Raw genomic sequence first — 16412 nt, 5'->3', positions numbered from 1 at the left:
AGCCAAATATGGGCATTTCCTTTGTATCAATAACCAATTGTGAATGTCCAAAGGGTGATTTAAAGCTAATGACGAAATCTCATTGGCTACTGCTGGTTTCTGCTGACGTGATTCGCTCAGACACATCACGGGGTGTACTCTGCCAATGTTAATTCATTGATTTACTGCAGTTGTAGGCCTTATATGCCTGTTATGTTATTAAATAATCAGTTTTCATGAGCTTGAAATATTATAAATTATTATTACTAAGCACCTGAGCATTTATTCTGTTTTTGAGCTATTTTTTTCCAATATCCATCCATCCATCGCTTATCTAGGGCCGGGTCACGGGGGCAGCAGTCTAAGCAGAGATGCCCAGCCTTCCCTCTCCCTTGACACTTCCTCCAGCTCTTCTGGGGGGGAGACACCGAGGCCTTCCCAGGCCAGCCGGCAGACATAGTCCCTTCAGCGTTTCTGGGTCTTCCCCGGGGTCTCCTCTCAGTGGGACACGCCTGGAACACCTTCCCCGGAAGGCGTCCAGGAGGCATCCGGAACAGATGCCCAAGCCACCTCAGCTGACCCATCTCGATGTGGACGAGCAGCGGCTCTACACTGACGTCCTCCCGAGTGACCAAGCTTCACACCCTATTTCTAAGGGATCGCCCAGCCACCCTGCTGAGAAAGATCATTTCGGCCGCCTGTATCGGGGATCTTGTCCTTTTGGTCATGACCCAAAGCTGATGACTATAAGTAAGAGTAGGAACATAGATTGACAGGTAAATCGCGGTACATCGACCGCATTACTGCAGAAGCTGCACCGATCCGTCTGTCAATCCCCCGTTACATCCTTCCCTCACTTGTGAACAAAACACCAAGATACTTAAACTCCACTTGAGGCAGGATCTCTCCACCAACCTGAAGTGGGCAAGCCACCCTTTTCCGACTGAGGACCAGTCCCTAGTCGGAGCACTTTCCAGCAACCCTCCCAGAGACCCCAAGAAGGCAGGAGTGAGAGACCTATCCCCGAACCATAGGCGCAGGGAAACGACCCTTTTGTTCACTGGGGTAAACTCCAACACATGGCAGCTGAGCTGGGGGGCTATAAGCAAACCCACACCTGCCCGTCGCCTCTCACCATGGGCAACTCCAGAGTGGTGAAGAGACCATCCTCTCTCAAGGAGTGTGGTTCCAGAGCTCAAGCCATGCGTAGAGGTGATCCCGACTATCTCTAGTCGGAACCTCACGCACAATCTTAGGCTCCTTCCCTGCCAGTTAGGTGATGTTCCACGTCCTTAGAGCTAGTTTCCGTGTACAGGGATCGGGTTATCGAGGCCCCCGCTTTCGACTGCTGCCCAATCCTCTCTGCTCTGGCCCCTTACGGTTCCTCCTGCAGGTCGTGAGCCCATGGGAAGGCCAGCCCAGCCAGACCCCGTGGGGGGAGGCTCGGCCACCAGGCGCTCGCATACAAGCCCCAACCCCGGGCCTGGCTCCAGGGAGGGGCCCTAGTTGTGCCATAACGGGCGACGTCCCAGTCCTTGTTTTTTCTTCACTCATAAGGTTTTTTGAACCACTTCTTAGTCTGACCCGTCGCCCAGGACCTATTTGCCTTGGGAGATCCTACCAGGGGCGTATAGCCCTGAACAACATAGCTCCTAGGGTCGTTCGGGTACTCAAACCCTTCCACCAAGTTTTTTTTTTTTTCAATAGAAATGTGTTCAATTCCCTAATTAAATCTTTAAATGCCTTTTTCTCAAAGAGTTTTTTTTTTTTAAACTCAGCTAAACTCAGCCTGTTTAGCACCTATGTACACCAAATTTTCCAGTTATACACTTAGCTGTATTCTGAACAATTTTTCAGTGAGATTTGTTAATAAATCATTCCTGGCCTGATTTATGTGACATTTTAATAAAAATAATATGGCAAAAATCTATTTTTTTAAGGGTATGGACAGTACATTTAGATTTCCTATGTAATCCAAGCATATATCCTGAAATACCTCTGAACATTTTTTTCATCTTGTGTGTAAACAAAATGAAAAAAAAAAAAAAAAAAAAAAACTTTGCACCTGGCTTTATCATATGTTTTGATCTATCTACCGAAAATATATGCAAAATTGTGCATATTTAATGAGATAATGCCTAATTTGCATAATTAAACATACAAATTTAGAAAACTTATACTACATTTTTTATATACTTGTGTAAGTAATCAACTGAGGAAGTTTCATTGTGATATCTATTATTTAACTTTTTTACCTTATTCATCTAATGTCTCGCCTTAAAAGTTGGAATTTTGCAAATATATATACATAAAAAGGCAATGAGCCTCCAACATATCTTTGCGCTGACCCTTGACTATCTATCTAGAAACTTAATTTCCTCATTTTGATTGCCTGCTTACAAAAAAACTAGGGGGAAATGGTGCAACGACTGAGCAAGATATGCAATTTGGTGGTCATTGTTAAATGCAAATTAGAAGGTATAAAACTCAAAATTTCGCTTGGGAAGCATTTTTTGACTCAGCACCTTGAAATATGTAAAGTAGGCTGGTTCCTGACCCATAAATGCTCTTCACTTCCTCACTATAGAAGGCCATTTTTCTGAAATCTGTCTAATCTACATTGGCTGTAGCTCGTCGCGACACCAAAGGCTATCGAGTCGGCTGACAGCTCCAGATATTTAGCATGCTAGATATTTGTCTGGCGTCTGCGAGGTGTCAGCAAGAATTTTTGATGCGTCGTTTAGTATTTCACACATAAAGATGCACGAATCACCCACAGATGTGCATGTGATTATAGCTCGACCTATCGGTGAGCTCGTTAACTTGCAACTCGGGCTAAAAATCCTGTAGTGTGAACTAGGCTTAAGGTTCTTTAAAGAAAACCATGACAATACAGCATCCAAAAAAACAATGATAATGGTAATGCCATTAAATCTTTAATTACATTTTTTCTCACAGCCTTTGGTCTCACCTGTTCTCTGGTCTGCGATAGTCCAGTCGACACATGCCAGACGTCAGGCTGAACACAGGGTGGAATGAACACTCAAAACTATATAAAGCCCTTTCTGCAGAGATGAGCAAAACAAAAAGCTGTATATATCTGTCCATTTTTAAAAAAATTAGCACACATCTCTAGCTTATGTCAAAAATAATGAATTTCAACATCAATGTATAGCATGAAATACAGCGTATTTTCAGTGTCTCAGAGCAGCTTGGTTCATAGTAAAGCCGGATTCACACAAACACTATTTCTGCAAGTGCATTGAGTTTGAGTCGCTTATGATGTCCATATGATTTCACTATTCACTATTTTGTAAAAATCCTAAATTCAATCTGTTCATCATAAAAAGCGATCGTGTCTCTTCTGAAAATTTGGACTAAACCACTCAATTCATATGGATTAATTTTACGATCTCTTTATGAACTTTTTAATGCATCAAAGTGGTAGTCAATGGAGAAACAGAAACCTCTCAGATTTCAACAAAAGTTAGGGGCCACTATTGCTCGTATCTTAGGTTTAAATACAGGTATGTATATATATATATATATATATATATATATATACACATCATCGTCATCTTCAGAATCAGTGAGTGCTTGTTCATGAGCATCCGGCTCGTCGAAGAAGTAATTCAAAATATTTTCGCTGCAACGGCCACGGTTCAGCTCGTCTGCGACCAACTTTGTGGTGTCCAACAGCCACGCTGTTCCCATGGAGGGCGGGGGCAAAAGCCGGCTTATCCAATAATGCACAGACAATGACACGCCCCTATTGTGTGCTAGAATCTCAGAAAAACAAGCCGATTTCAACCGCAAAATGTACGCTTTTAAATACACCAATACTGTTATCTAAAAAATGGAGAGGCTTCTTCATAATCTCAACTAACAGATTCTGCAAAAAAGCGGAAATCACCAATTTTGGAAAAAAAAATCCTCTTTCTCATTTCGCTCGTAAGTCGTGCTGCCGACTTGTGTCCCTGGTTTCAGTGTCCGGTCACATATCGGCCGATATTATTTATGTGTATATTATAATACAGTAGCAATATTATGTATGTGTATTATAGTACAGTACCAGTCATAGAAAGTATAATCAGAATAAATATATAAATGTTTTTGCAATGATCACTCAAATGTGGTGATCAAACACTTGTGTGACAAAGATGTGTAATGGAAACAGGGTAAATGATAGAACGAGAATGATAAATTTGAGCTGTAACCAAACTAGTTTGCAGTGCAAACTTTGCACTGCACGTTATATTATATTATAAATACTGTTACACAATCTTCACTAACAACTTTGCCTTTTAATTTAGTCACGTTGTAGCTATAAAACATAACTTGTATCAATAAATATATCAAAAATGTCACTGACAAAACCTTATCTTCTATTTTTAGTATTAATTTCTCTAATCTCTACCAGTGGAGGAAGAACTCAGATCTTTTACTAAAGTAAAATTAATAATATTGTAATGAAAACATTTTGAATAATGTACAGTACTTTTATACTATTCTTAATAGTAGCCTAAGCAAAATGTACTAAACGTTAAACATTGTCAACATCCTCTTAAGAGACTGAGAAAATGGTTTGAAGCAAATAAACTTCAAAGTTTTTGTTTCAAAACTAAAGATTTTGGAAATTAATATTGATGATAAGTTAAATTGGAGGGTGCATATAAATATCCTAAAGACTAAAATTTAAAAACTTATTGCCATACTGTGTAAAACAAAAACCTCTGTGAATCAAAAAGCATTATATATATTGTATAATTCCTTCATCTTTCCAAACCTTAGCTATTGTGTGGAAATATGGGGGAATACCTATAAAACTAATATACAACTTATTTTTTATTACAGAAGAAAGCTATTAGAGTGATTAGCTATGCTGAATATCTTGCCCCAAAAAATCCACTTTTCATTAGATTAAACATTCAAATTTCCTGATCTTGTTGATGTTTACACAGCAGTTGTGATGTACAAGGCTTACAATTTCATGCTTCCTCACTGTTTACAAAAGATGTTTCGAATCAGAGAATCAAGATATAGCCTCAGAGGAAATGATTTGTTACAAAAACCCATGGCGAAGAGTAATACTAAGAGAAGGTGTTTATTAGTTAAAGGAGTTGATTTATGGAACAGTCTTCTTATTCAACTTAAGAGCTCTAGAACTATTAATGCATTTAAGAAAAGATATAAGTTAAACATTATGGAAAAGTATAGAACAACTACTACCAGGGCGTTGGCGCCTCTGCAGGCATTTTTATAGTAATGTACATAAGTTATGTTTATATTAGTGCTGTCAAACGATTAAAATTTAATTACGATAAAAAAAACACGCATTTTTATCTATTATAAATGCATTTTTGTTGCATTATTTTAATGCTCATCAACATGAAAAAGTGGATCGGCTTGCTTTGTGCAAATGTTTTTTATTGATAACAACATTGACAATACTGTGTTCAATTTCACACTAAAACATTCTCACTTGGAGCAAATAATCTCTCACACAATGTATCAATAAAAGGGTGAAAGAAATACTGACGAGGTCCTGATATTGACGAGGGGGTGGAGAATTAGCATCAGCTGTGTGTGTGCTTGGCCATCAATGATAGCTCAGTTCACAACGTCAAAAAGTAAAAGTACACTTTTTATTCAGAATCTTATTGGCATCCATTTCAGCGTCTCACGCTCATCATCCACTCAAAATGTAACGTTAACCTACTATTTCGGCCGGCTCGCAACAAGTGTGTTTCCCGTCTAGCTAGATCCAGTACTTTCAGACAGGACGCGGAATGCACGGCACTACGCCAGTTTTCAAAACTTTTTGGATGCCAAAAAGTTTCAATTAGACGTGTAATCTTGTAATCGACAGCTATTTTGAAATTTGACCGCGGTGTGTGGTTTAGCCATTGAAATTAATGGGTTTCTTAGCGCAGCACCGCACATGCCGCATCCTGTTGCAAAAGCATGTAAAAAAAAAAACTTCAAAGTTTGCTAGGCCAAAAAGACCATTAATCTCACGATAAAAAAATTAATTGCGTTATAATAGGTTTGCGTTAACGCCATTAATAGCGAGTTTAACTGACAGCTCTAGTTTATATCATTTATTTTGCATGGTGTTGGTTGTTCAATAAAACCCATATGATTACTTACTTTGATACTTTATTTGAACCAATTATTATTGCTTGTTTTTAATTTAGGTATTTTAAGTCATTTTAAAAGCCATCCATTTTTTTTACCAAGATTTTTTTTATCCGATTAATAGATGGACTAATCTGTAGAATACTCGGTTACTAAAATAATCGATAGCTACAGCCCTACTCATATTCAGCACATCAGTGAATTTTCTCACCGATGAGATCTCTGGCTGTCTCTTGATCTTCTTGTATGCGACATACATCTGACAGCTGCAGGAGTGAATCAATATGATATGGGTTGAGTTGCAGAAGAACCTAAAGAAAAAAAAATAAAAAAGAGAGAAACGGAGCATCACATACATTAGGTAACACATCTGTCACATATGTGTGCATTAAAAAATCTAATCAGTCCACAGCTAATAGCATGTTAGATTAAAATTACCACAATGTTGTTGGGGTCCATTGACTCGACTGCATCAAAAAACTTGAACTGGACTTGCTGATAGTCACGATTATGTTCAAAGGTGAAGTGCTGAATGCCATCTTTAGACTCCACTAGACTCATGGAGATACCTAAGAGACACAACTAGTCAGCTATGTTTCACACAAATTATGTTAACAGTACCAAAAGTTCTCTCAAACACCCACTGCAATTCACTGCTCACAAAAAATACACAAATATATTATTAATTGTTTTGTAAACTTAGAACCACACAGGTCATTTAATATCTGTAATTAAATAAGGGCAGCACAATAATAACAAATCATGACAAAAACCTGATTATTTCAAGATCAAAGACAGCAATAGGAGAGATAGCTACATCAGTATTGGTGAGATAATTTAAACGTTCAGATATTCTAGAAGATATTGTTGTGCTTCGAATAGATGATAAATCCTTTTGCTTCAGGTTCATAGACACAAAGACACAACAAAATTGCTAAGTGCACACTGAATTCAGTCCAGACTAGTGAAAGTCTAGCAAAAATTATTTTATATTATATATATATTTTTTTTAATTTGCAAGTGAATTGAATGCTAGACAAGCACAAGCAGACATTTCAACACGTTTCTTTCTTCAGTGCTCACATTAAAACTAATATTCACCCTTTTCTTTGTAATTACCAATTAGGGATAATCAACTGCATTAAATCAACAGGCGGTTAACATGTATGGTACACAACATAACAAATGTACAACTGCACAAATAATATTGATATTATAAATATGCAAATAATATAAATACTGCAAACAATGTGTTACAAATTTATTAAATGTTATAGGTTCCAGTACAATAGTATATAAACTGCAAAAGTTCAGGTGTGAAACTGGCCAGTCCTGTTTTGTGTATTGGTTAGATTACTGAAACTCTTAAATGGCTCTTGGAGCTCCTCTGTCTCAGCAAGAGAGTTCTGCCAACCTTGTTCTCGCGTCTCAGCGTTTGAAAGGTTATGCTGATTGGATTGGGATCGCTCTCGATCTAGGACAGGTTTCCTGAATTGGTATACTTCATTTACATGCTCCCCACCACTAAATGTATATATATTGTAAGGGAACGTTCACTTATTTAGATTTGACGAATGATTGCAGCTACCAACAGCTTGTGTTTCTCAATAAAGAATCCTGTTGAAGACACCAAGTCTCCTGGGGCTCGTTCTTCGTACGTTGCTTAAAACATCCGAGATCAAATGAGACATCTAAGATGATATCATCGTGCTAATCATGATCCGGCTAATTGGGTTCTTCGAACACACCTGTTGTTTATAATTAGTATCGCTGGATTGAGTCCTCTGAGATAACTGCGCGTTCTCGCTTTTGGTTTAAAAGAGGACATGTATCGATAGCAGAACCAGTGATCAGCAGCGCTGCTATTGGCTGTTCAGCATGGCCAAAGAACACGCCCAGTTTTTCTCACAAGCAGAGCAAGCGCTTTTAATGCAAGGTTATGCCGAATTTCAGTCTTTAATTAAAACGCCAGGGAATACCTCAAAGTGTGCAAAAGCCAGGAGAGAGTGCTGGCAAAACTAGAAGACAAATTAAATGCGTTTGTGGTGGCCATGTTAGATGTTTTAATAACTTATTATTATTTTATTTTTATTTTCATAATTTCATAATTACTTTGTTCATTGTAATGTCGAGTCACCACACTATAATAATGGACATGGTGAAAGTGAAGTACAAAAATATTCTACTTAATGGTAATTTTAGGCCTTATAGGCCTACTAGTCTCTTTTAAAAAGGCACTGTTAAATAAATGATTGTCTGTTTATAAAAGCAACCAGGAAAAAGGCTGAGAAAAAAATAATAATGATGCTCCTGAACCTGGCAGAAGAGCTGACCCTTGGGTTGAATGTGAATTGGCCTGTTGTGAAGGGCATCCCTGGGTTCAGCTCTTCCAGACCCACATCAGGGACCAGTAGCAGCAACACCATAACTGGGAAATGAGATTTAAATTATCTTTGTACACTGTGAAATAATTTGTTGCTGCATTAAATGAAGTAGACCTATAATCCAAATTGGCTGGTTTAGTCATTTCAACTGTTAAATCTTGAGTAATGATAAATTGCTTTGTAAAAACTGATAAACTTATGTTAATGTAAAAATATTTGACCATGAGTTATCAATCACATTGCACTGGAGAGTGAAGAAAACTTCTCAGATGACTGTCCTTTGGAGGAAGTACTTTAATTTAATTGATGGCTTTAATTGATTTCTACTTGTGCCTATGCCTATTATTTCTGACACGAGTCCACATGAACAGAAGAGTCTGCACACAGCAGTGATACAGGGGTGGGCAGTGTAGAGACAACTTTTGCTTTTTATTTGTTGCATGAGGCATGTGTGACACAAACGACACAGGGTTAAATTCGTTCCCTATATGAGTCTTCAACAGAAAAATAGAGTATTTTGAAAAAACTAAAATCAGGGGGAGAAACAGAACTTGACTGAGAAAAAATTGCACTAGAAATAGAGTTGCTTCAAAATAAACTTCAGAGTAAAATCACACAGAGTACTATTGCTGACCTTGCATAATATCTTTTAAAAAGATGACTAACTGAATAACTGGCTTTTCTTTACAAAGAACCATTGAAATAAAACTCTAAGCAAATAGAGTTTTGCAAATTTGTCTTGTCTTTTATTTTAGGCTTAATTAAACATTTTTTTTTCTTTTTCTGATGTTGGCAGTGTTGTGTAATATGGCACATGCAATGTCACAGGCCCTGTCAGGTGCAACCCTCAGGCTTTTTAGACCCTGAAATCTTCCCTTTAGTTGGCCAAAGCTCATGTCATTGTGTGCCCTTGTCCTAGAGCTACATTGTAACTGGTCTGGGGTTTGGGTCAGGGAATGGGGTCATAAAACACCTGTCTCCATGCAGGATCCTGTTGTAATCACCTGTATAATGGAAAAATGCAGTTCTCAGCATAAGTGTATGTAATACTGTGAGTTTGATATTTATAATTTTCCTTACCATGTTCAAATAATTTTCATAAATGTGAATCTCTTAAAATTCTTGAGTCATGCACAGATCCTGGCCATTTTGCTTTCACACTGATTTGTGATATAGAACATGGTCACACACCATCTAAAAGATTTTACTCAGTCAAATGCCTTTTAAAAAAAGTGATATAATATTCCAAATCTGGAATATTAAAAATTGTAATAGTAATTTGGCTGCACTGTATAAGCCCCCTTTCTGCTCACAAAATCCCTTCATTGAGGCCTTGATGGGAACGTGTAGTCTACAGTGTATGGCACCAATAACGTAAGTTAAGCCTGAGGGACTGTAAATTATGATCGGCATGGTCATCATGATTGCATTATCTTCATTAAAAATTATAATATACCCTAAGTTGGCAAAAAAAAAAAAACTAAAAAAAACTAAGAGCACTACTTTGTGAATGGCACAACAGAAAGCTTATCAAGTTCTCCGCATCTCCAATAGTGTAAAGGAAGCCACTCGCAAATAATTTTAGGGCAATGCAAACATTTTGTACTGTTGTTGAAGCCCGACATCAAATCGAACATTAATGTGCATTTCCAACAAAATAATAATGTATTTAAACGACACCCTCACGATGATCGTTTCACGAGAAAAAATAAATAAATCTCAGAAATTAGGCTACACTATCGCGCTGCGCTGAAGGACTTCCCGTATCAGCCGCGATCTAATCCTGTTTACATGAAATAAGCCTGCTCGCGAGCAGGTTCAAGCTGACGGACCTGTTGCTATGACAGCAAGTCCAGGATGAGCGTCGAAGAACCAAACGATCCAAGATCATGGCAAATCGCCAACAATCAAATCCAGCTAACTGAGTTAGCGACGTACGAAGAACGAGCCCCTGGTCTTCACTTCTGAGTTTCCTACACTTTAGAAGAAAACAAAAGGTAACACTTTACGGTAAGGGTACAAGAATTATCATGAATTCAAGTATAACTTCATGCATGATTTATGCATTCATTCATGCATTAATATCTCATGAATCATCAGGAACTAACACGGGTTCAACGTTTTTCATTCATGACTTCATGGATGAACAACACAACGGCATATCTATCAATGACTTTGTGTGTGGCCTCTCCACTAAAGCGGTGACTAGGTCCTTTGAAACACTAATGTGCTATTAATGGAGGCATAACTGTGAACAAAGAACAATGTGCTATTAATGGAGGCATAACTGTGAACAAAGAAAACAATGATCATGCGTAATAAATCATAATTCATGATGATGTGCTCTTCTTAGATAACGTTTTAATTAAAGTGTTCATCCATGAAGTCATGAATGAAAAACATTGAACTTGTTAGTTCCTGATGATTCATGATATATTAATGCATGAATGAATGCATAATTCATGCATGAATTTATACATGAATTCATGATAATTCATAATAATAATTATACATATTCAAGCTGTTCTCTGTGAAGTTGGAGCTGGAATCAGTGCAGAAACAGATCCGTGGTCTGCTGGAGAAGCAAGCTGAGCTGCTGGATTGGCGATCAGTGCTTGAAACATCACGCGCCGATGCTCACAACTCAGTGGTTAGTAACTCTTTGACTTCGACTTCGTCTACTCTGTGCGTTTCTCTGCCCAGGAGGATCATCTCGGGCTTCATTCACTCAGGCACCGACACAACACCATGGACCCTGGGTGAACCCACAGTGGAAGACGCGAGCCAGGACCAGAGCTAGAACCTCTCCACCTCTCCCGGTCTTCGAAATCTCCACCCGGAACCGCTTCTCCCCTCTCCGCGAGTCGGAACGCGACGACGCCGTGATCATCGGCACGTCCATGGTCCGTCATGTCCGTGCTACCTCAGGTAAGGGTAAGGTACGCACTCACTGCTTTCCTGGTGCTCGTGTTCCCGAGATCCTGAACAGTGACGAGCGCGTCGGAGCTGTTGTGCTGCACGCGGGAGCGAACGACATCAGGCTGCGGAAGACAGAGTTTCTGAAGAAGGACTACAAGAGCCTGATCGAGACGGTACGCAGCACAGCGCCTAAAGCAACGATCATCGTGTCTGGACCGCTTCCCACATATCGCCAAGGGCAGGAAAGTTTCAGTAGATTATTTGCACTAAATGAATGGTTAATGTCATTGTGTAATGAACAGAAACTGCTCTTTATAAATAACTGGAATCTGTTCTGGGAGCGACCTAGGCTGTATCGTGCTGATGGCCTTCACCCCAGCAGAATCGGAGCGGCTGTTCTGTCGGACAACATCTCCAAGACGTTACACACCAGATGACTAGTAAGTCAAAGTCCAAACCACAGTCTTTGCTGTCCAAACTTAATTGATATACGTAGTGTAGAACATTATAGAGAAACAGTGTATATTCCTCGTTTAGTGAGGCCAAACAATAAATCTAGTGTAGGATCAAGCAAAAATCTTATTGTAATTAAACCAGAAAATCTAAATATCAGTGAACAAAAACATTTTCTAAAGCTAGGTCTTCTAAACATTAGATCGCTCACACCTAAGGCGGTTATTGTAAATGAAATGGTCACAGATAATAATTTCGATGTTCTGTGCCTTACTGAAACCTGGCTTAAACCAAATGAGTATTTCGGTCTAAATGAGTCTACTCCGCCAGGATACTATTATAAACATGAGCCTCGTCCGATCGGTCGTGGCGGCGGTGTTGCAACAATCTATAAAGATATTTTTAATGTTACTCAGAAAACAGGTCGCAGGTTTAATTCATTTGAAGTACTTGTGCTAAATGTTACGCTCTTAGATGTAAGAAGGAAATCGAATCGGTTACCTAACGTAACCTCGGTTCTCTCTAGATGAGGGAACGAGTATTGCGTAAGCTAGCTTACGCTACGGGAAAGATTCATCTTTGCTGAGAAGTTGAAGCCAAAAAATTATTCCATAATTTTGTAATCATTGTCAACGCAGTCTCTCTGAGGCAGACCGTGAGCGGGGCTAGCTAGCAGCTCATTGGTTCACTCAGAGAGAATGCACAAACCTATGGGAGAGCAGCGCTGAGCCCGCGGCCAATGAGCGGACGGCGCTCGCTCATTGCGTTAGAGCCCGCCGAAAGGGGCGTGGCTACGGTGTATAAAACTGGCTCTCCCAGGCTCGGTAGTTGATTTCTTTCAGCATGAAGCGAAACGCTGATGGCGCAGGCACGGCCGGGAACGCAATACTCGTTCCCTCATCTAGAGAGAACCGAGGTTACGTTAGGTAACCGATTCGTTCTCTTACGAGAGGTTCTCTCGTATTGCGTAAGCTAGCTTACGCTACGGGAACATCTGGTCAACGCCGTGCGCGCTATGTAACCACTAAGCATCCCAGGGGGAAAAACACCGGGGGAATCTTAAGGTGGAAGAAGACAATAAGGCGGCCAGCATAGCGGCCGTTATCATCTAATGCAAAACGCCCTTAAGGCGGCCGGCATAGCGGGCCGTGAACGTATAACGCATAAGCACATAGGGGGGAAGCAAAAGGGGCGAACCGGTTGTGATAGGACTCCCAATAGTGCAGCTTCTTAAAGGAGAGCTGTATAGTACTAGACCGCCAGTAATTTAGCCTGTAAGGCGGGAACTTCCAAGTTATAGAATCTGATAAAAGTGGAGGGGGAGGCCCATCCCGCAGCCACACAAATGTCGTGAATGGAAATTCCGCAGGACCATGCCCACGATGAGGCCATGCCTCTGGTGGAATGAGCCCTGAGGCCCAGCGGGCAAGGCTGGTCTTTTGAGGCGTAAGCAGAAGCAATAGCATCCACTATCCACCTAGACAGTGTCTGTTTAGAGGTGGCTAGACCCTTGGTGCGGCCGCCGAACGACACAAACAGCTGCTCCGAGCGTCTGAACGCAGCAGCGTGTGTAGTGTACACTCTCAGAGCCCGGACCGGGCAGAGGCGATCCGTGTCACGCTCGCTATCGGATGCAGGCAGCGCCGATAGAGAGATCACTTGCGCCCTGAAGGCGGTACCAATCGCTTTTGGGACATAACCATGTCTAGGTTTCAGAATGACAATGGAGTCATTAGGTTCAAACTCAAGGCACGCGGCGTTAGAAGACAGCGCGTGAATGTCCCCCACGCGTTTTACTGAGGCGAGGGCAGTCAGAAAAACGTTTTTTAGCGAGAGGTATTTTAGCTCCACGGACTCGAGTGGTTCAAACGGTGGGGCTTTCAAAGCTTCTAGAACTATAGAAAGATCCCAGACCGGCACCGTGGGGGGGCGAGAGGGGTTCATCCTTCTGGCTTCCCTGAGGAAGCGGATAATTAGCTTGTCTTTGCCCAAAGACTGGGCGCGCCGGGGTTCAACGAACGCCGCGACGGCTGCCACGTAAACCTTTAGACGGGATGGGGACCTGCCCTTATCCAGCATCTCCTGAAGGAACACGAGCAAAGACGAAACCTCACACGTCCGTGGGTCCAAGTTTTTGTCGGTGCACCATCTAGAAAACTTTCTAGTAGATTCCGCTCTGGCATGTTTGATCGTGTTCAGAACTCCTTTTGGTAAAATCGACGAGTAGTCGTTGGTCACCCATGCATGAAGCGCCCAGCGCTGTGGATGGGGATGCCAGATCGAGCCGCGAGCTTGAGTGAGGAGATCTGCTCTGATTGGAATGGGCCACGGGGCTGTCCGTGACAGCTGCGTAAGCTCCGGGAACCAAATCTGATTCTCCCAGTGCGGGGCTATGAGGAGCACCGAGTGGCGTGTGTCCCTGATTCTCTGAATGACCTGCGTTAGCAGAGAAATCGGGGGAAAAGCATAGAGCGGGCGGCGGGGCCAATCCTGGGCTAACGCGTCCTCGCTCTTTGAAAAGAATATCGGGCAGTGAGCGTTCTCTTCTGACACGAAAAGATCTATCTCCGCTCTGCCGAATAGGCGCCACAATGTTTGAACTATTTGAGTGTGCAGGGACCATTCTCCGGGGGAGACAAGGTTCCTGGACAGCATGTCTGGACTGTCGTTCAGATGGCCCGGTACGTGCGTCGCTCTGAGCGAGAGCAGGTGACTCTGGGACCACAATAGGATGCGGCGGTCAGATGAAAGAGATTCTTGGATCTGACCCCGCCCTGACGGTTGATGTAAGATACCACGGCCGTATTGTCTGAGCGAATCAGGACGTGGTGACCGTGTATGCGCGGGAGGAAAAACCGCAGCGCGTTCTCGACCGCTATCATCTCCAGACAGTTTATGTGTAGGGAACTCTCCTGGTTCGACCACTGGCCGACTGCACCCCAACCCGTGTTGGATGCGTCCGTCGAGATGACTTTTCGGCGAGAAAAGGTTCCCATGGTAACGGCCCTCTGAAACCACTCGGTTACTGACCATGGTTGCAGTGCAGTGATACATGTCTGTGTAACATTGATAATCTGGCGGCCCGTAGTCCACTCGCGGTGGGGTGCGCGGCTCTTTAACCAGAGTTGAAGGGGGCTCATGTGAAGGAGACCCAGCTGTAGCACAGCGGAGGCTGAGGCCATATAACCCAGCATCCTCTGAAAGGATTTCAGGGGTGTGTGGGTACCCATCCGAAAGGAGGCGGCTAGACGCTGAACACGGCGCGCGCGCTGTGCGGATAAGCGAGCCTTCATCGTGATCGAGTTCAAGTCTATTCCAAGGAATGAAATAGTTTGACTGGGCTGGAGAGAGCTCTTTGTCCAGTTGACAGAGAGTCCCAGCGCTTTCAGATGGTTTAGGAGAACTGCGTGGTGCGACAGAAGCTCCGTCTGAGATTGTGCTACAATCAGCCAGTCGTCCAGATAGTTTAAAATGCGCAGCCCCTGACTCCGCAGGGGGGCGAGCGCTGTATCCATGCACTTCGTGAACGTACGGGGTGCTAAGGATAGGCCGAACGGGAGAACGGCATATTGGTAAACCTGACCCTCGAAGGCGAAACGTAGGAATGGCCTGTGACGAGGATTTATCTGGATCTGGAAATAGGCGTCTTTCAGGTCTAGAGAGATGAACCAGTCCCCCTGGAGGACGTGTGCGAGGAGTTTTCTGACTGTGAGCATTTTGAACGGTCTCTTCATGAGCGCTTTGTTCAAGACCCTGAGATCTAAGATCGGCCTGAGGCCACCGTCTTTCTTGGGAACAAGAAAATAACGGCCGTAAAACCCCGACTCGGTCATAGATGGCAGAACTCTCTCTATTGCGCCCTTCTGCAGCAGCTTCGCTATTTCTGAGCGGAGCGTGTTCATCGCAGCTGGACTGGCAGTGGATTCGAGCCGAACGCGCGAACGGGGCGGGCGGCGACGAAACTGTAATAGATAGCCATTCTTTATGATGCTTAAAACCCACGGGGAGATGCCGGGGATGGCTTCCCACGCTTCGCAGCATGCGGCTAGCGGATGAATGGCAGTTTCGCCCTGATTGCTGCACATAGCGGGCTGAACACTGTGTGTGGGCGCGCTTAGAGTGTGTGTGGCAACGGGACTTACACTCAGAGAGGAGTTTTTGGGCCGTGAGACAGAGCGAGCAGAGGGGGGACACGCGCACGGGCTCATGGGCGTGTTTATGTTTTCTGCTACTAGAGCGGACAGTGGCCGCTCTGTGAGACTGGGCTCTGTGGGAGACACGGGGCATATGGTGCTTGTGTGTGTATGAGTGAACACATGTTTGTGGGCACATTTTTTACACTTGAGGCTTTTATGCTCTTTTTGTGAACTCTCTGGGTAGCCGTGAAAACGGCTTTTTGTCGCTCGCAAGCGGGCAGAGAAACCGGCTTGTTTGTGGCGGTAAACACTACTGTAGTCGGCGAGGCTTCGGGGACTAGCAGAAGACGAAACTTTGACGGCGGTCCGTCCGCAGCGGGAGAGAGCCGTCTTTTTCTCAGCT

The 16412-nt window shown here is 42.6% G+C and overlaps 1 protein-coding gene across 2 annotated transcripts in view; it reads right to left on the bottom strand.

Moving 5' to 3' along the window:
• tcf25 (TCF25 ribosome quality control complex subunit) overlaps positions 1–16412 on the bottom strand; it is a 229729-nt gene that overhangs the window by 99872 nt on the left and 113445 nt on the right. For both annotated transcript variants that reach the window (XM_089135406.1, XM_089135407.1), the window contains 3 exons: positions 6556–6686; positions 6329–6428; positions 2951–3044 (listed from right to left, as the gene is read on the bottom strand). In XM_089135406.1, coding sequence (XP_088991532.1) covers positions 2951–3044; positions 6329–6428; positions 6556–6686 — 325 coding nt within the window. The remainder of the gene's footprint in view (positions 1–2950; positions 3045–6328; positions 6429–6555; positions 6687–16412) is intronic.

This window comes from Pimephales promelas, chromosome 10 (assembly GCF_988280905.1).
Source record: "Pimephales promelas chromosome 10, fPimPro1.hap1.1, whole genome shotgun sequence".
In the NCBI taxonomy this organism is placed as follows: domain Eukaryota; kingdom Metazoa; phylum Chordata; class Actinopteri; order Cypriniformes; family Leuciscidae; genus Pimephales; species Pimephales promelas.
This window is presented reverse-complemented; position numbering and strand designations above follow the sequence as displayed.